General features: G+C 37.7%; 1 protein-coding gene across 6 annotated transcripts in view; it reads left to right on the top strand.

Moving 5' to 3' along the window:
* The window catches only part of LOC111567141 (poly(rC)-binding protein 4-like), a 145777-nt gene extending 133156 nt beyond the window's left edge, over positions 1 to 12621 (top strand). For 4 of the 6 annotated variants that reach the window (XM_055010601.1, XM_035947168.2, XM_055010602.1 and 1 more), the window contains one exon: positions 3386 to 12621. In XM_055010601.1, the coding sequence (XP_054866576.1) occupies positions 3386 to 3800 (415 nt within the window). In that variant the 3' untranslated portion in view covers positions 3801 to 12621. Of the gene's footprint in view, positions 1 to 303; positions 760 to 3052 lie in introns of those variants that run through there. The other 2 variants (XM_055010605.1, XM_055010604.1) reach the window with 2 other exon arrangements.
* Positions 12622 to 21503: the final 8882 nt, after the last annotated feature.

Here is a 21503-nt window from a genome sequence, read left to right on the forward strand (position 1 = left end):
TCCTCATGATGCAACCCGACATCAAAATCTGCTTGGACTTTAAGCCTCCTGCATTCTGAGACCAGCGTTAGTTCCAGTTACGGTTTTAGGGTGAATGTGAGGCTCTACAAACCTTCCTGCATCTTTAAATCAAACTCCAGACTAGAAAGTGTTTGAATAATCTCCTCAGGAATCTTCTTCTCCTCCTGTAGTTTAACATCATGTTGTTAGTTTTAACGCTGCAGCAGCTTCTAAAACACACGCCGGTCGTTTTAACGTTAGTTTCTAGTGTATTTCAGTCGCCTTCCTTTGGTGTGTTTACAGCGACAAACGGAGGACAACCCCCTCTCCCTTTTATCTGCCGTCGATTATTCATGCCTCTGAATGCGCTCCCTGAGGACCTTCATGTGCAATCAGGAAACCTGTCAAAGAAGAAGAAGAGGCAGCGATACAGTCGATGTTTCCACCGTGGCTCATTCGTTTGGCTGAAAGATGGTGTTTAGAAACCTGATTACAGACGGAAACTGGGCTGAAAAGATGATGTTTGAACAGTTGTCTGCACTTGGACGCTCGTTTAATGGGACAGAAAATATCACGTTTAGCTTATTGTTTAGCCGACAGAATGGCTCTCATCTACAGATTTAATGTGGTAGTTCAGGAGTTTCTCTTTTAATGTCCTGTTTCATGCCGTGTTTCACTTTCGTCCTCCGTTTAACGGCAGGTGGTTGAGAAAACAAAGTGACACAGTTTGACAGTAAAATATCAGAAATATCAGCGACAGATGTGTGAAGTTTCAAGTCTGTCTTACAGCTAAAAGTTTCGGTGGCTGTAAATAGTCTTACTGTCGATGCAAGACCTAAAGTTTTCCTTCTGCGCCAGGAAAACAGCAGCGAAAAATCACCTAAATATAAAATGATTTCAGATTCTGTCTAATTACAGTAATTAGATTACTGCTGAGTTGAATGGTAAATATTTGCTTTTATGTAAAGTCAGAAACAAACCATTTAGATTCATGATATTAAAAATACAGACCCAACAGTAGTCAGGGATGAGAATTTTCCGCGGATCCGCGGAATTCCGAGTTTTTTACCGCCGAAAGTATAGTTTTTGTGAATCATGTAAATCCGTTGAGAAAATTGTAGAGGGTAGGGGTAGGCAAGCGGCCGGCCGGCTGACGCGTCGCGAGCCGAGGCATGTGATGGCCATCCCGCCGCCGACATCTTTCGGCAACGCACATTGCAAAATCAGATACAGCTGTGAGAACGGAAATCGGCATTGCTATCTGTAAACATCACTCGCTGTTTATGTTAATGACAACATCCGCCTATTTTCAGCGGGGGGGGGGTAGAGCAGACATTTTTCCATTTGTCATTCTCATCCCTGAGTAGTACATCAATGCAACGAAAGTCAGTTGGCCTTTCGTAGTGTTTTTTTTATGATCTGACACGTCCACCATCCTCCTCAGCATGAAGGATGCCAAACTTCTACATGATATTCTAACGTTGGTCAAATTTTGACAGTATTTTGGACAATTTTAAGTCATTACGGACAAAGTTTGAGTAATTTTGGATTGGGATCAGGTTTCTTGTCCAGATTGTAGTTTCTCTTGTGGAGAAACTCTTGGTCTTTGGATGTTCTCCTGCTGGAATCTCCTTCCAGCATCTTGTCAGCCAGTATTCTGGTTTATCCTCAGACATTCATCTATAAATGTCACCTTTTAACCTCATGTGGCCCCCTATCATCACACTTCCACCTCCATGCTTCACTGTCAGGACTATGCATCCACTGTGGTAGTCCTGGTCAGGTTCTCACCAAACATCTGGACTCCATTTGAGCCAACTCATGGCTTCTTCTCATGTTCTTCAGCAAACTTTCACCTGGAGGTTTAGTTCTGAGTAGCAACCAGGTTTAGTTCTGGTCCTCCATCCATAGAGGTTGGTGTTCTGAAGGTTCCTTCACACTGTCTGAGCTTCACACTAACTCTGGTTTCCTGGAGAACCCCTGAGCCAAGTCTGAAGCAGCTGCCGTCTGTTTTTACAGCTGGATGGAGAAAGTAGTTCACTGTCTGTGGAGTCATTTTATCAGCTCTGATTAGTGGAACTATGACTCCTCCTATACCTCCTGATTAGTGGTACTATGACTCCTCCTATACCTCCTGATTAGTGGTACTATGACTCCTTTTATACCTCCTGATTAGTGGTACTATGACTCCTTCTAGACCTCCTGTTTAGTGCTCACACTGTGGTTCACAGATTTTATTTGATCTTCCTGGATCCCTTTCCACCTTTGTGAAGGTTCACAATTAGATTTTTCAGTTGTTCTGTTCAATTCTTTTCATGTGGAGCCATGATGCAAACATAGACAACCCATAGGTCCAAAACTGAGAAAATTCACAGCACCTTTTAGAACCACATTCGTGCAGTGAGGCTCACTGGAAAATATAAGTGGACTCGGTTGAGTGTTCTTCTGACCAAGACTACTACAATGAATGCATAGTCCTGACAGTGAAGTACGGAGGTGGGAGTGGGATGATGCATTGAGTTTCCGTTTTGTTTCTATTATTTATGCAGTTACACTTTCGAGCCATTTAGCATTTAACTGATTTCACAGGTGGTGTATCTAAATAAATTCACTAAATTAGACAGTAGTTCAGATGTACAAAGACACTTTAATTGGTAGATATTGTGTCTAAACATGAAGTGCAGCATAGTTTCTTAGGGATTGTTAGTATGTAAGGCCTAAAAGTATGGTTCTGCACATTATATATTTGTCACTGACTGAACTAAAAGTCTGTTAAATTCAAGCCCTTAACTCTTAATTCACTGTGTCTGAAAGGCAGTTCAGATGATTACCAACATAATAATGTTTTATCTTGATTAAAATTCTAATGTTAAATGTCTAGCAGTTCCAGAAACCAGAGTATAATGATCAGAACACATCCTGCAGGTGGGTTTTCCTCTGAAACAGTAACTGGGTTTTTGATGCGTCCTTTTCCTTGTTTCTGAAGCAGCATCCTCTCTGATGAAGCTTCATGCTAATATATCTATAATGGTTTTGTTCCCTCCTCCCTAAGCCCCCTCCCAAGCCATCACCCCAACTTATACAGCACACCTCCCATCCGTACAGCGAACTCCCTACAATAATCTGTTGCAACCTCCAACAAAACACACCTGTCTTCCGATTTTCAGTTTCCGTCAGATTTTCCTTTACGTTTTGCATTTTTTTTTTATGTTTTATTTTTAAAGATCCTGTTTTGGTTTCATTTTCCTTTTGATTTTTTTAACATGTCTTTTATTTGAACCCTCTAACCCTTCTCCATCCAAACCCTGCCCCCTCTCCTCCCCTTCCTCCCTGCCTCCCTTCACCTCCTTCCTCCCCCATCCCTTCCCTCCTCCTCCTCCTCCAGTTTAGAGACTGCCAAATCCACCGCCCAGTCCTCCTCCATGCCGTCTCCTGTTGACCTGACCATGAGCTTCACCCAGCCCGCCCCCCCTGCCTCTGCCTCGTCCTCCTCCTCCTCCCCCCTGGCAGCGATGGGTGCCGCTCTGCCCCACGCTCCGATCCTGGGCGCCCCCTACGCCCTTCCTCTCTCCAGCCTCCTGGGAGTGAAATCCATCCCCTACCTGGCACTCTCCACCCCTCCCGCCTCAGCAGCAGCGGCGGCCATCGGGGCTCCCATCCTACCGGGTTCGATGCAGACGACGGCGGCCGTCCCGGTTCCAGCTCACGCGGCGGCAGCGCTGGCGTCCTACACGGCCAAGATCTCCTCCTCGGCCAACGGGATGAAGAAGCCGGAGAGACAGAAGTTTGCGCCGTACTGATGGAGGAGATCATCGGTGAGGTAGCTGTTGGTTGGTGTTGGACGGAAGAGCCGCTTTAATTTGTTTCTCCTTTGCACTCTTTATCACGTCTTCTGTCTCTTGACTGCTTAAAATATCAAAGTGGGATAATTGGATCATGTATGACTTCAAACATGTTTTATGAACACGATCAATGGGAGCCATGTGCAGCCACAAATAGGGCTTTTCCACAGCACCAGAGTAAGCAATGTCCTTCAAATCTGGTAGAGTGGAATCTCAGATGAAAAGGATGATCAGTAGAAAAAACGGCAACTCTGCCTGGAAACTTTGGTAAATCCCAAAGTATTCGTCTTCAATCTGTTGTGCATCGAAGTCTTTCAGTCTGTTTCATCTGCCCATAATTTCAAACTGGATTGAGACGGTATCAGTAAAAGCATTTTCAAGACATCATTTCATAAACTGCCAATGAGACTGAATCGAGTAATTTATGTGATGATTTAATATAATAATGGGGAAATATATCTTCAAGTTGTTTACTTTGAAGATATTTGAGCTTTTCTGAACACAAACCACAAAGAGATTCTACAGTTTAGCGACTGGTCAGCACCAGAAATACCAGTTGGTTCAACTAATTAGGGCAAAATAGGGATGTCCAAATTCTAGCATTTGTTATTTGGGGTCCATTCCAATACTGAAACTATGACACTACATAATGCACCAGAAATAGATATAGTACGTCCCAGTACATAGTATGTCAAATCTAGTTTGTCAATAAACACCCGAATGTTGTACATTCAGTTAGATTTTGCAGTAAACAAGCCAGTGTGCTTTTCTAGCCATTCAGACCGACAATCTTTGCGCAGTTATGTCTTGTGTAAGTATAAACAAGCTTACCTGTGAAGTTTTAAGTTTAAGACGCACTATTATAATGAAGTAGTATGTCCCAGTATTGTACATACTGCATGAAACAGTGCATACATTATGAGGGCAGCTGTAGTACCCTTAATGTACCATAAGTGGTCAGGAAACTTGTTGTAAAGGCTAGACAGGACACTGTCTAAAATGTAGTGCTAGAGGGTAAATGTAGCATTAGAGGGTAAATGTTATATTAGAAGGGAAATGTAGTATTATAGGGTTGAGTGTAAGCTCCAAAAGTACAAATGTATTGTAGATTAGGTCAAAAGATGCAGAAAACCTGTATTCTTTATATGCATGTCACAAAAATGTGTTGTTCATTAGCTGTACCACCTGGTTGTTCTATCTGGTCGCTAATTAGTTTAGCAAACGAGTATTTCATGTGCTGACTACTGAGGGTTGCAACATTTATTCAACTAATTGTGCACATCTCCAGCGCACCTAAAATCAATTAAAAATAAAAAGGAACACTACCTTGGCTGCACACCAAGCTAAAGGAAAAGCCCTAAAATCAGACCTGGATTCTGATTATAACTGAGTTTACTTTCTCAATGGTAAACTTCAAAAGAACAAATCAGCAGTCATAATCACCTCCAGACCTGCTGCGGTGGCTCCCGTCAGGGCTATCAGGAATGAAATGAGGGAGGATTTCAGATTTTCACGCATGCATCAGTTTAAGCTCTGTGAGGGGAAAACAAATTAAAAACAAACAGAAGATGAAGAATAATATCATTCACCTTGCTTCTTTGACCCGTCAGCTTTTTCTTTGAGTAGCAATTTTAAAACAAAGTTAGAGAAGCTTTTAAAGCCCCAAAGCGAGGTGAGTGGGCCTGATACAATATGACAATCCTGTACAGCAGCTTTCTAAGGTTGACGGATCTCCATGTGGCTACAATGGTTTGGTCCACTCAGGGTCACGGACTCCTCTTTACTTCCCCCCATGTAAATAAATGCTTCTAAACACAGTCATAAGAATTTTCCTCCATAATCAGACAAACTTGTGGATGTTTTCATGTCTCTGTCCTGTTTGAAGGTGCAGTAAGAAGCAGATGGTTTTGTCTCAACCCCAAATCACAAGACTCAAGGTGTGGATGATGCTGAAACTGCCAGGACGGATGCCAGGACTGCTTTATAAGTACCTTATAAGTGCTGTCATTGAACCCATCAGACCTCCTCAGGAAAAGACTCAACTAAAAGATAAGGACATTCCTTTGAGGACAGCAATGTCCACATTCTAGACGGAGTTAAACTATAAACACGGCAAAGGGGTCTACGACACCACTCATTAGGTACTTATAATGCAGTCTTGAGATCCCTGACCAGGTGGTTTTACACAAAGGTGACCCTAAAGGAATATCTGGAACTCTGCAGAAATCAGTCAAAGTCAAATTAAACTCAAACTAGGGGAAAAGGGTCTACAACACCACCTATCGGGTACTTTTAGATGCAGTCTTGAGATCCCTGGAAAATATAACATAAAATACAGAAAGTACCTGGAACTCTGCCTGTTTTGAGTTTACCTCAATACTAAATGACTGTAGCAAAGGGAGTCGACATTACCACCTACCAGGTACTTATAATGCAGTTTTGAGATCCCTGACCAGGCAGTATTACCCAAAGATGACCCAAAATAAATACCTAGAACTCAGCACCAGTCAGTTAGAATCAAGTTAAACTCAAAACATGGTAAAGGAGGCCTACAGTACCACCTATCAGGTACTTTTAATGCAGTCCTGAGACCCAAAGGTGGCCTGAAATAAATACCTGGAACTCTGTACCCATTAGCCAAAACTGAGGAAGCCTCTTGGGTGGAAAACACCTCCAGGAACCAAAAAAAGAAGTCCGGTTGTCTTCTACTGAAGCACAGAGGATTACTATGACTGAGCTGACTGAAGTTATTGATTCTACCTCTATTTGTAGTAGTTTTGGCTCACTTTAAACTCATGAAGCTACAATGGTATGGAAATAGAATGGCTGAAAAAGATGCCTGAAGGCAACCCCTACTAAGGTTCGCCAGTGAAGGTGTTACCTTTAGGTTGTAGGTGTAAAGACTCACCTTAGAGGTGTATCCATTGGTGTTGCAAACATCCATCAGGTCTACCTGCATATCCACATGATGAACGAGGTAAAAATTAGACTTTAACACACTAAAACTGTATTTTTGTGGCTGCCTTTACTGTTCAGATTCAGATTTCCCAGTCTGGCACATGACAGTGTTATAAAGTTCACAATAAAACACATAATTTAAGATGAAAGCACAAGTTTGTGGCCAGTTACAAAACAGAAGATGCATCAGATGTTTCAAAGAAAACCTAATATTTGTTTTTAAAATTCGCCTAACTTACCTTTAGCTGTTTTGCTTCATGATCTGCTCCTTCAATATTCAGCAAAAGTGCAGAGACATTTAAAAACTAGCCATTTGTTTGGCCGACTATGGTGAAAAATGAGCACCAGCGTCATCATTTTCCAACAATCCTACTTGTTTCACTTAAAGTCGGCTCTTTAAATGTTGTTCTTGCAGCTCTGATCGGAGCTCGGAGGGTCGGTGGGCGTTCGTAGCTACTGATATTTGCGGTTATTTGGGTCATAAAAGCCTGTATAAGCCATAGAGACTATCCAGCTTTCCCTTTCCTTGTCTGTCTCCTCCTGTTATATACTCGCATATTTATGAACTATTATGGAATATTCCCTCAGAGTTTATATCACTGGTCACTAACACTGAGCTGAACAACTCGGCTTTTGTATACAATGATGTTGACTTGTAAATGACTATTCCCTTTCTGCTTCTTCTCGTTTTCTTTTTTCTTTACTTTCAGTATTTGTTGTAAAGAGTTTTTTTTTAAAAACAGATTTAAGTTCTCATTTTAAATGTGTTGTTTAAATTATTTTTTAACTTATTGAGTATTGCACTTTGCAGTTTTAGAACTTTTCTCTTTCCAACATGGCTGCAGGTAAATACTGTAAAACTGTTTTTTTGTTGTTGTTTTTTGTTTTTTATTAGATGTGTAAACTAAATGAATTTTCTTTTTGGAAAACAAACAAAAAAATAACAATCACGGTATCTTTGATGCTAATAACCAGATGTTTTTGTTAGAACAGTAGTGTTTTCACCTGTGAGCTCAAACTGGACATTTTACTTCTTTCTAACTGGGGATATCAGTTTGTAAATGTCTGCTTCTCCACTTTTAGTATCCACAGAATTACAATAAAAGTAGAACTACACTTCCTAGAAACCTGCTTTATGGTATAAACATGAGATGGCAGAGTGCAGCTGAGTTTAATTTACTGTATATGTTCAAACAACTACAGCGAGGAGTTTCCGTAGTGTCAGTTTTAAAAGAAAGACATGTTGACAAGTAATTCCTGCATGGGTTGGTCGTACCGATGAATAACTTGTCAAGTCTTAGCAGAAATATCAGAGACATGCTGAGATAACAACGGGCCAAGTCTGGCTTCAACCCATCACAAAGAACGGAGTCGACACTTTCTGTAGCGTCTCACAGGAGGAAGTTAAAAACAGACGTTTCCAGGCAATTTATGGATCGTCTGCAGTTACATTTTCTTTTTTCCAATGCCTCTACGTATCTGTAAATAGTCACATATTTGTATTTTATTAGTGTGACACAACTGCATCACTGTTAGGTTTCTAAAAGTCCAACAAGAGGACCACAGTCCTGCAAAGGTTACGTATCTGTAGCTGTAAAATAAATTGGAAAATAAGCTGAAAACTAGATTGGAGGCACCATTGGCCAATAAATTAGCAGTCTTTCACACTGAGTAGACCAACAGTGACAACAACATTCATTTAAAGTTGTGTTTTAGCTCTGTTTTTGGTCTCCACCTGCTCCTTGGCTGCTAAATATTCCACTATAGTCAGCTAGGCATGAAATTTACCAAAGACTAACATTTTTATGCAGTTTGGTAAATAAGGCATATCTGATATTAAAAATAATCTGGAGAAATTAACTGTTGGAAATTTACAAACTAGGTGGACAAACAGCAACAATAACATTCATTCAAAGTCGTGTTTTAGCTCCATTTTTGGTCTCCACCATCTATTTTGCTGCTAAATATAGGCAAGAAATGTACCAAAGCCTACCATTTTTATGCAGTTTGCTTGGCAGAATTAGCCATACCTGCTATTACCAACAACAGCATTCGTTTAGAATCATGTTTTAGCTCTATTTTTGGTCTCCACCAACTCCTTAGCTGCTAAATGCTCCACTATAGTCAACTAGGTATGAAATTTATCAAAGCCTAACATTTTTAAGCAGTTTGTTTGGTAAAATAAGACAGAACCTGATATTAAAACTAATTTAGAGACATTAACTGTTGGGAATTTACACACCAGGACAACAAACAGCAACAATAGCATTCATCTAGAATCATGTTTTAGCTCCATTTTTGGTCTTCACCAACTAATGTGGAACCCATCCGTCTCTTTAGCTGCTAAATTCCCCACTGTGGTCAACTTTATTGATTCCAAATCCCCTATCAATACAGATGACCAGCATGAGTGAGATGTACGTCTAATGATATGCATCCTTAAAGTGAAACCTCATTAAACGTCAATGCCGCTGTCAGACTTGAGTGTATAAACACTGTTTTTAAGCTCCTGGATATCGATCATTCTCACAGCGGTCGATCGCTGCCGCGTCACGCTGATTGATTACAGCTAAATTAGGAAAGTGTGAGTCTATTTATTGCATTTCTGTGGCAGAATCCCTTCTCTGTGTTTTAAAGTAGCAAGAAGACCTTCTTTCATTTGATTTAACATCCAACTAAACTGATGCCTGACGCTGGGTCTTGACTGCCGGAGCGTCAGAGACTAATGCTGCATGTTCGCTTTGCCTCACTAACACACAAAGAAACCACCCAAACATACATGTAAATACACATTAGCACACTGACAGATAGCGCCGACTCCCAGGCCTCGGTCTTTGCACTGACAGTGTGAACTAAAGCAATACTAAACAGAGCCGGACGATTAGCTCCACACTGATATACAAACATATTAACACTCAACTGGATGGTCGCTTCTCTGTTTCCTTTGTTTTTAAAAATACTGATAATAATGTGGTATATTTAACAAGCTCACTTATTTTTATAAACCTCGAACTCAACTCAACTGAACTGTGGACACCGTGTTTGGTCACGTCTCTACGCTCACCTTGTTTGTGTTTGTTTTTTTGTTTCCGGTCATCGTCCATTTGCATGAGTTTGACTTGAATTGATGTCTATGCAAAAACATCTCTGTGGTTCGGCTCAGTGATCCCGGCGAGGTTCAGGCTGTGCTGGTGCTTGTGAAGTGCAGCTGAAGTGAAATGAAAGGGCTACAGAAGACGACGGTCCGACTCACAACACATCTGCCCCGAAGATTAATAATAAATAACACGTTCGCACTGAACCTTGGGCTGCAACTTAAGATCATTTTCACTATTTTCTACCTATAAAATGGCAGAAAACGGTGAAAAATGTCAATTGGTGCTTTGAAAATCTGACAAATGTCCTGTTTTGTCCAAAGATATTGAGTTTTCTATGACAAAAACCAGAAAATATTCACATTTAAGAAGCTGCAATCGAACAAATTTGCAAATAGCTGACCACTAATTGATGAATCATTGCAGGGCTACACTAAAGGTAGTGTGACCGGTTTTCATTTTTAACAAAAGTCTACGTTACAAACCCCCAATTTTTTAATCTAATCCTTTTGTAGCCTTTGTGAAGCACCTAAAGCTAGAAAAGTGCTGCTTAAATCAAGGCATAATTATTATTAAAATGCTAAAACAGAGCTCAAATACAAATATTTCTCTGAAAGATTTCCAGGAAGTGGACTTTCTGTTGAGAACTGTTGGTTGAACTCATCAAATATACCAAACTAGAGACCATCTAGAGTATTTTTATGTCTTACATCATGTCTGAAGGGGATCTTTCAATGTTTCTAGCCAATGGAAGCTTCAACTTTTAATTTTGAACCAAGCAAATTAAATGATTTCAGGTTAAATTGCTTCAACGGATAAGGAAATGTTGGGATAAAGCAGGTTTTAACATTGAAGATTAGCGAAATAATGCCCAAAATACTCCCATTCACAGAGTAGACTAATGGTACAGGACCTGATAGCAGTGTTCGAGATACTTTTGGAACATTAGTGTGGAGGTTTTCAGAAACTTCAGGCATCAGGTGAAAGCAGAAAGTAGGTCGTAAGTCCAGAGATGTACTTGAATTTTAACCACAAGTTTGCGTAGGCAACTGGCTGCATCGTAAACATAATTGTTCGTATATTTGTTTAGGTACTATGCGCATTACCGGAGGATTCCTCTAGAGAGCGCAACAGATAACTTGTAAACAATAATTGGCGCCTGGTCAGTTTTTCCAACATTGTACGCTTTGTATGGATGAAACTGTTTCGAACATTGACTTAAAAAATTATCTTTCGCCAGCTTTATTGGCAGAATTAATCATGCAGATTTTGGTAAATGCTGACTTTTTCTTTACCAGCTTCTACATTTATTATTTATGACCGTTAATCTGCATCTTATTGCTAAACAGATGCAAAATATACACGAGACAGCCATCATGCTAACGTGTAGCTAAAAGAAAGTATATCTATGGCATGTCAGATTTAAGCATAAAGAAATAAATCTTTTGCAGATGACATAGTTCTCTCTGACACAAATAAACCTGCTGAGAAGTCAGAGAAAAAAAACTTTAAAAGTTGCCAGAGGATCAGCACAATTAAAGTGGTAACTCTGAGTACATTTGCTAGTAAATAGTAAAATTTAACTTATTTTTTTCTGAAATGTAGACAAATAGAAGCTAAAAACTGAGGCTTGAGTGGTAAAGTGTCAGTATAACGCCATTATATAAACTGTTCCTGTTGTTAAAAACGAGATTATTCAGCGATATTATCTTTCACTGTCGCAAACCAAAGAGGAAATAAAAGTATTAACTCGAACCACCTTCTCAGAATTACAAGGTAAAGCCTCTGAATTCTTATTAAGTGAATCCAATTAGATATATCACTTACTGGAACTGTTTTTGAATTATGTGTAGAGTTGGTCAGTTTTACCTCAACATCACTGAAAAGACGGAACCTAAAATGATTTAATTTGCATAAATATCAGAAAACATTAGAAGTTGAACTGTCCCAATTTGAGAAAAATGCAAAGACCCCAACTCCAGAGAGTTAACTTGCCTTTTTAGACACATTTTGGGAGTTAAACATTGAATATTATCATCTGCGCTACAAAGACCACGCTTCCAAATGCCACAGCAGCAGAATTTTCTCATAATTCCAGCAAATAAACTGAACTTGAGCAGCAGGTAAAACAAACAAACATGCAGTTTACTTATAGAAACACTAACGGGACGCCGTGGGAACCTGGAATCAACCAAACAGTGGATTTTAGCTGAAGGCAAAACAAAGATAGCCTTTGTTCAATCTGAATTAGCTGCATGCTTTTACTGCAGAATTCCCCTAAAAATAAACCAACCCAGCCTTCACATGAGCAGGTATTTCTGCAGCCGTGGAGGCCCAAACAGGAATTATTGCTCTTCGGGTTAAATGTGTTGCGTGGATCGGACTTTCGAGGTTTCAGCAACGCTAGAAGTTCACTGCGTAAAGATGCTTCATTCCAAGTCGTACGACAGAAACAAAGCTCGACAGACGCATAACCCAAACACACTTTCATTCTGAACCGACCGCTATGCGAAACGGTTATGAATATTGTATTGCACTTGAACATGAAAACTCCATTATGAAGAGATCTCCTCTCCCGAGTGTGAAGTACTACCATGTTTCTGTTTTCATTTCAGCCTCCCTGTGATGACGGGGAGGTCTGCTCTTTGTGTATCAGCCTGATGTGTTTGTGATTCTCTGTTTCCTTTCCATTCATGCCATGTTCTAATAAATTAAACCCACACCGAGCTGAAGCGTCGTCTGCTTTCTGTTTTGTCCTGTTGATTTGTTTTATCACTATTAGCTGAGGATTAGATGAGACATGATTCACCAATGAAACCTGTTTGTTTTGCTCAGCTGCATGATGTTTAGCTTTAATTAGATTCTAAATACCAGAGGATAGAGGTGTGTATGTGATATATTATTCCTTCTGAGTAGAAGGATTTACTGAAAAATTATCTATAAACAACCAGAGATATACATCAGAGTACATCCTGCAGAGAAAACATCAGTGTTTAATATGTAAGCTTAAACGTCACAGGATGGTATCTTGTAAAAGAGATGAAAAACACCATTGTCTAAAACTAGAAATAAAACGTCATAGTTTAGGATGTTGTGCAAAATGTCACTAAAACGTCACAGTTTAGGATGTCGCCCGAAGTATTGCAAAAACATTATAGTTTAGTATGTAATTAAAAAATTTTAAAAAAGAATCATAGTTTAGTATGTCGTCCAAAATGTCACTCAAACATCATAGTATAGCCTTTGCTATGAAAAAACACCATCATATACATCGTATATTGTACAAATAACAAGTCAAAGCAAAGAGACATACATTGTAGAATTGTAGTAATTGTGGGCTGACTGATTTACTGATTATCAGTATTTTATTTTTTACTGATTTACGGTAATAAATACATTTAAAAATGGTGCTACTTTGGCTCTGAACCTTTATCTACCTGTGGTCGCTCTGTCTTCTGGAGTGATTTGATTGGTTATACGTAATGAATAAAACTCCTTTAACTTAACATCTGTAAACAAAACAAAAACGTATCAACAAAGTTTTCTGTTAGAGTTTGTGTTTAACTCCAAGATTTAACAGTTTTTCTCTATTGATAAGACACTAAATTCCATTCACTGCACACAGCCACCAACTGACTGCACACATTTCTCAAAAACAGGACTCTGCTGTCAAAACCTTGAACACTATTCATGGTTTGCACACAGTTTCCAAAACTCTTGCACTCTTTTTGCAAAAGACTGAGCACATTTTTGCTCATTTGAACACACTTTTTCACTCACAGCACACATTTTTCAAACAGTGAACACTAGGAAGCAGAACTGGGACACTGTTCCAACACTGCTGTCACAATTAACACACAACAGGTCAAAACTGAAAACACTTTTACCAATGAACTGCACACTATAAAACCTGCTGGGAAGCAGAATTAGCTGTTCAGAATAGATGTCAGAGGAGCAAGAGGTCATGTTGGAAGAAGAGGATGTGGACGACCCCAGACCACGGCCAGAACCAGAACCAGAACCAGAACCTGGACCTGGACCACTTTACATGGTGTGTAAATGTTGTTTGTCACTTCAGTGACATGTCTATACTGGAACAATACAAGCAGTCAGAAATGTTCTGAGAATACTGTAAAAAATCTAATGCATAATTCTGCTTCACAAGTGCTGGTAAAATTACAGAAAGTCTACATGACTGACTTTTTCTCTGTTTTGTGTGTTTGTTCCAGAGAGTTTTTCAGTTGGATTCTAATGATACACATGAATACATCTGGGACAATGTTAGTTTTCATAGAGGACTATTGATTCAGGAATGTTTCAATATGAACCCTCAAGTTATTGTGGTTTTTCTGGCGCCATATTCTCCCTTTCTGAATCCTATAGAAGAATTCTTCTCTACATGGAGGTGGAAGGTCTATGAGCAGCAGCCATACATTCAGGAAAATCTCTATCAATCAGTGGTCTTGGCATGTGGTGATGTTTCTGTTGATGCATGTCAGGGATGGATCAGACACACTAGATCTTTCTTTCCAGAGAAAACATAGCTTGTGATGTTGATGAGGTCCTGAGGTCTGACCAGGCTGAAAGAATTGATGCAGACGTGGTGTAAATATCTGCAGACTGTACTGTGTACAATACAGTGCTGTATTTATTATCTAGCATTATTTTTATTTTATAATGTACAGTCAGGCACTGCCATGGCCTCTGAGTCATTTATAGGATGCATTTGTGTTGAAGTTGTCATTTTTGAGGACTGTATCATTTTTTTACATTTCGTGTGAAAACACAGTGAGAGAAGAGTGTTTTGTATTTAGCAGTGCAGTGTCCTAGTTTTGCTTCGTGTGAATTAATTTTGAAAACAAAGTTCAGATTTTGACAATAAAGTGCACTTTTGACACAAGTGTGCAGTGCTTTGTGAATTGTGTTCAAATAAAGAAAATAGTGTGCTATTTTTTTGAACAGTGTTGAGAATTGAGAACCAATTGAGAAAAACTGTAAATACTTTCATTTACTGCAAATGAATATCTACTCCAAATGTCTCACTAATAATCATTATCAGCCTTAAAAACCCACAAAACACCCCTCTATACTGGACCACACTTAGTACAGTCCGGTTCCCCCTTCTATAAATCTGCTTGGAATCTTCCACTTCCTGTTTGTCAAAGTGGCCTTCTACCTGGACAGGTTTTGTTGGAGCTCATGCAACAAACATTTTGGGTAACTGCACTTTAATATGGATGGATGACACTGAATTAGAGTCTGTTTTAATGAGACTGAGTTAAGATGTGTAGCTCTGTCATTAAATAGGAAATTATTTCTCTGAATTCACAGAGAAAAATCTGAAATGTTTGCTAGGTTAGCGTCCCACATGTTCTTTGGCTCAGCTAAAGCTAACTCTCTCCAACTTCTGGATCTCTTGAGTTGCTTGTTGTTAAAATATCTTGCTGGAGGTGCTGAAGCTCAGAAAGTCTGAGATGTTTGTTCAGAATAAGCTCATTCTCAAGTCTGATCTGAACTGTCCTCTTTTGTTTGAACTTTCCCTAAACTTAGGAGTTAATGACAGAGCAGCACATTCAGACTCAGTCTCATTTATGTAGAGATTAAACTTCAGTGTCATTCATTGATGTTAAAGTGCAGTTTTTCAAATGATTGTTGCACATCCTCCCGACCAAACCAGTCCAGGTGGAAGACGATGTGAAGAGAAAGCTCCAGAGGATGAATATCACACATTTACGTTGGAAATAAATGTCCTTTAATTAGACATTGTCATGCAAAATTTGGATTTCCCTTTAATCATATTCAAATCAACCATTTACCAAGACAACTATCCAGTACAAAGCCCTAAAACACACCAAGAAACACATTAAAGACGATTTTACTGCTGGAAGCTGCAAGCAAACGCCTAAAGAACAAACTCAAGCAACAGAGCCAAACCCAGTTGACTGGTGAAGAGAAACAGAGGAAATGTTTGTCTGCAGTTAAATAAAGCAGGAAGACACTGAGCTGCTCAGGTGTTCCTGATAACACCAAGCAGTCACCTGGACAGCCAATAGGAACACAGCTTACTGGAAGTCCAGAGGGCTGGCTTAGTCAAGGAAATTTAGTTTAAAGTTGAAGCAGAAAGTTAACAAAGAAAGTTGAAAACCACCTTCTGATCCCTGAAATCTCTGAGTTTTCACACAAAGAGCACCTGAACACGTCAAACTGGTTCCATAGTAGAACCCTCATTGTAAAAACGTCATAGTATGGTGTGTTGCTCAAAAAACATTATGACCTGGCTGTCTAGGGTCACTGAGGAGCAACACAAAAACAAGACAAACGCTGGTTTCCAGGGGGTTAGGAGGATATTTATTTGAAAGGGTAAGTTTACAACAACACATGTGAGCAGAAAAATCACAAAGTCTGTCTTTAGTTCAGCTGAAAATATTAGTTTTTGTCTTTTTTATTGACCAAACTTTTCAGGAAGTAGATGAAGAATAATTAAAGCTCACATGTAGAAGTCCAACTTATTTTGGATTCTTGTGGAGAGTTTAATCTTAGAGTTTGGAAAGCTGTTGAGTTTTTAGAGTCACATGGATTGTTTTGACATTTAATAACGGAGTCCTGAAATAAAATTACAGTTGTGGATTTCTGTCATTTAGTCTGGACTAAACAAATAACAGCAGCATAAATCTCAAATGTCATTATGAGGATTCTGGATTGAGGTTTCTCACTTGATAATGATGAAAACATGAAATTTAGGTTGTTTTAAAGGAATATTCCACCTTAAATCTTTGAATGTTGACCTAAAAGGTTGTAGACTTTAGTATGTCGTCCATAAAACGTCAGAGTTTAGTATGTCGTTCAAAATGTGAGAAAAATGTCACGGTTTAATATGGATACTATGGTGTTTTTTTGTGCCAAAATTCATGACGATTTTTTTTTCAAAGAAAACCTTTCTGGAGTGTTTTTCATGGCCTCCTTTACATTATTTCATCATGCAGCACGTTTTTACATGTTTGAAAAATCGCATTTTTTTTTCGACATAGTATAGTAAGGCGTTTTTCTTGCGCCAAAATTCATGATGATTTTTTTTTTTCAAAGAAAACCTTTCTGGAGTGTTTTTCACGGCCTCCTTTACATTATTTCATCATATGGCACGTTTCTACAACATGTTTGAAAAATCGCATTTTTTTCGACATAATGTAGTAAGGCGTTTTTTTCGCCGAAATTCATGATGATTTTTTTTTCAAAGAAAACCTTTCTGGAGTGTTTTTCACGGCCTCCTTTACATTATTTCATCATATGGCACATTTTTACAACATTTTGAAAAATCAAATTTTTTTTCGACATAGTATAGTAAGGCGTTTTTTTGCGCCGAAATTCATGATAATTTTTTTTTTCAAACAAAACCTTTCTGGAGTCTTTTCACGGCCTCCTTTACATTATTTCATCATATGGCACGTTTTTACAACATGTTTGAAAAATCGCATTTTTTTTCGACATAGTATAGTAAGGCGTTTTTTTGCGCCGAAATTCATGATGATTTTTTTATCAAAGAAAACCTTTCTGGAGTGTTTTTCATGGCCTCCTTTACATTATTTCATCATATGGCACATTTTTACATGTTTGAAAAATGGCATTTTTTTCGACATAGTATAGTAAGGCGTTTTTCTTGCGCCAAAATTCATGATGATTTTTTTTTCAAAGAAAACCTTTCTGGAGTGTTTTTCATGGCCTCCTTTACATTATTTCATCATATGGCACATTTTTACGTTTGAAAAATCGCATTTTTTTTCGACATAGTATAGTAAGGCGTTTTTTTGCGCCGAAATTCATGATGATTTTTTTTTTCAAACAAAACCTTTCTGGAGTCTTTTCACGGCCTCCTTTACATTATTTCATCATATGGCACGTTTTTACAACATGTTTGAAAAATCGCATTTTTTTTCGACATAGTATAGTAATGCGTTTTTTTGCGCCGAAATTCATGATGATTTTTTTTTCAAAGAAAACCTTTCTGGAGTGTTTTTCACGGCCTCCTTTACATTATTTCATCATATGGCACATTTTTACAACATGTTTGAAAAATCACATTTTTTTGCGACATAGTATAGTAAGGCGGGTTTTTTTGCGCCAAAATTCATGATGATTTTTTTTTCAAAGAAAACCTTTCTGGAGTGTTTTTCATGGCCTCCTTTACATTATTTCATCATATGGCACATTTTTACATGTTTGAAAAATGGCATTTTTTTCGACATAGTATAGTAAGGCGTTTTTCTTGCGCCAAAATTCATGATGATTTTTTTTTCAAAGAAAACCTTTCTGGAGTGTTTTTCATGGCCTCCTTTACATTATTTCATCATATGGCACATTTTTACGTTTGAAAAATCGCATTTTTTTTCGACATAGTATAGTAAGGCGTTTTTTTGCGCCGAAATTCATGATGATTTTTTTTTTTCAAACAAAACCTTTCTGGAGTCTTTTCACGGCCTCCTTTACATTATTTCATCATATGGCACGTTTTTACAACATGTTTGAAAAATCGCATTTTTTTTCGACATAGTATAGTAAGGCGTTTTTTTGCGCCGAAATTCATGATGATTTTTTTTTCAAAGAAAACCTTTCTGGAGTGTTTTTCACGGCCTCCTTTACATTATTTCATCATATGGCACATTTTTACAACATGTTTGAAAAATCACATTTTTTTGCGACATAGTATAGTAAGGCGGGTTTTTTTGCGCAAAAATTCATGATGATTTTTTTTTCAAAGAAAACCTTTCTGGAGTGTTTTTCACGGCCTCCTTTACATTATTTCATCATATGGCACATTTTTACAACATGTTTGAAAAATCGCATTTTTTTTCGACATAGTATAGTAAGGCGTTTTTTGCGCCGAAATTCATGATGATTTTTTTTATCAAAGAAAACCTTTCTGGAGTGTTTTTCATGGCCTCCTTTACATTATTTCATCATATGGCACATTTTTACATGTTTGAAAAATGGCATTTTTTTCGACATACTATAGTAAGGCGTTTTTTTGCGCCGAAATTCATGATTTTTTTTCAAAGAAAACCTTTCTGGAGTGTTTTTCACGGCCTCCTTTACATTATTTCATCATGTGGAACGTTTTTACAACATGTTTGAAAAATCGCATTTTTTTTGACATAGTATAGTAAGGCGTTTTTCTTGCACCAAAATTCATGATGATTTTTTTTTCAAAGAAAACCTTTCTGGAGTGTTTTTCATGGCCTCCTTTACATTATTTCATCATATGGCACATTTTTACGTTTGAAAAATCGCATTTTTTTTAACATAGTATAGTAAGGCGTTTTTTTGCGCCGAAATTCATGATGATTTTTTTTTCAAAGAAAACCTTTCTGGAGTGTTTTTCAGGGCCTCCTTTACATTATTTCATCATATGGCACATTTTTACAACATGTTTGAAAAATCGCATTTTTTTTCGACATAGTATAGTAAGGCGTTTTTTTTGCGCCGAAATTCATGATTTTTTTTTTCAAAGAAAACCTTTCTGGAGTGTTTTTCACGGCCTCCTTTACATTATTTCATTATATGGCACATTTTTACAACATGTTTGAAAAATCGCATTTTTTTTCGACATAGTATAGTAAGGCGTTTTTTTGCGCCGAAATTCATGATGATTTTTTTATCACAGAAAACCTTTCTGGAGTGTTTTTCATGGCCTCCTTTACATTATTTCATCATATGGCACATTTTTACGTTTGAAAAATCGCATTTTTTTTAACATAGTATAGTAAGGCGTTTTTTTGCGCCGAAATTCATGATGATTTTTTTTTCAAAGAAAACCTTTCTGGAGTGTTTTTCAGGGCCTCCTTTACATTATTTCATCATATGGCACATTTTTACAACATGTTTGAAAAATCGCATTTTTTTTCGACATAGTATAGTAAGGCGTTTTTTTTGCGCCGAAATTCATGATTTTTTTTTTCAAAGAAAACCTTTCTGGAGTGTTTTTCACGGCCTCCTTTACATTATTTCATTATATGGCACATTTTTACAACATGTTTGAAAAATCGCATTTTTTTTCGACATAGTATAGTAAGGCGTTTTTTTGCGCCGAAATTCATGATGATTTTTTTATCACAGAAAACCTTTCTGGAGTGTTTTTCATGGCCTCCTTTACATTATTTCATCATATGGCACATTTTTACGTTTGAAAAATGGCATTTTTTTCGACATAGTATAGTAAGGCGTTTTTTTGCGCCGAAATTCATGATGATTTTTTTTTTTTTAAAACAAAACGTTTCTGGAGTCTTTTCATGGCCTCCTTTACATTATTTCATCATATGGCACATTTTTACAACATGTTTGAAAAATCGTCTTTTTTTTTTGACATAGTATAGTAAGGCGTTTTTTTGCGCCGAAATTCATGATGATTTTTTTTTCAAAGAAAACCTTTCTGGAGTGTTTTTCAGGGCCTCCTTTACATTATTTCATCATATGGCACATTTTTACAACATGTTTGAAAAATCGCATTTTTTTTCGACATAGTATAGTAAGGCGTTTTTTTTGCAACAAAATTCATGATGATTTTTTTTTCAAAGAAAACCTTTCTGGAGTGTTTTTCACGGCCTCCTTTACATTATTTGATCATATGGAACGTTTTTACAACATGTTTGAAAATTCACATTTTTTTTCGACATAGTATTGTAAGGCGTTTTTTTGCGCCAAAATTCATGATGATTTTTTTTTCAAAGAAAACCTTTCTGGAGTGTTTTTCACGGCCTCCTTTACATTATTTCATCATATGGCTTGTTTTCACAACATGAAAAATCGCATTTTTTTTCGACATAGTATAGTAAGGCGGTTTTTTTGCGCCAAAATTCATGATGATGTTTTTTTCAAAGAAAACCTTTCTGGAGTGTTTTTCACGGCCTCCTTTACATTATTTCATCACATGGCATGTTTTCACCACATGAAAAATCGAATTTTTTTTGTGACATAGTTATAGTAAGGCGTTTTTTTGCGCCAAAATTCATGATGATTTTTTTTTCAAAGAAAACCTTTCTGGAGTGTTTTTCACAGCCTCCTTTACATTATTTCATCATATGGCTTATTTTCACAACATGAAAAATCGCATTTTTTTTCGACATAGTATAGTAAGGCCGTTTTTTTGCGCCAAAATTCATGATGATGTTTTTTTCAAAGAAAACCTTTCTGGAGTGTTTTTCACGGCCTCCTTTACATTATTTCATCACATGGCATGTTTTCACAACATGAAAAATCGTCTTTTTTTTGCGACATAGTATAGTAAGGCGTTTTTTTGTGCCAAAATTAATGTTGATTTTTTTTTCAAAGAAAACCTTTCTGGAGTGTTTTTCACGGCCTCCTTTACATTATTTCATCATATGGCACATTTTTACAACATGTTTGAAAATTCGCATTTTTTTTCGACATAGTATAGTAAGGCGTTTTTTTGGCGCCAAAATTCATGATGATTTTTTTTTCAAAGAAAACCTTTCTGGAGTGTTTTTCACAGCCTCCTTTACATTATTTCATCATATGGCTTATTTTCACAACATGAAAAATCGCATTTTTTTTCGACATAGTATAGTAAGGCGTTTTTTTTGCGCCAAAATTCATGATG

This window comes from Amphiprion ocellaris, chromosome 5, assembly GCF_022539595.1.
Source record: "Amphiprion ocellaris isolate individual 3 ecotype Okinawa chromosome 5, ASM2253959v1, whole genome shotgun sequence".
NCBI classification, from domain to species: domain Eukaryota; kingdom Metazoa; phylum Chordata; class Actinopteri; family Pomacentridae; genus Amphiprion; species Amphiprion ocellaris.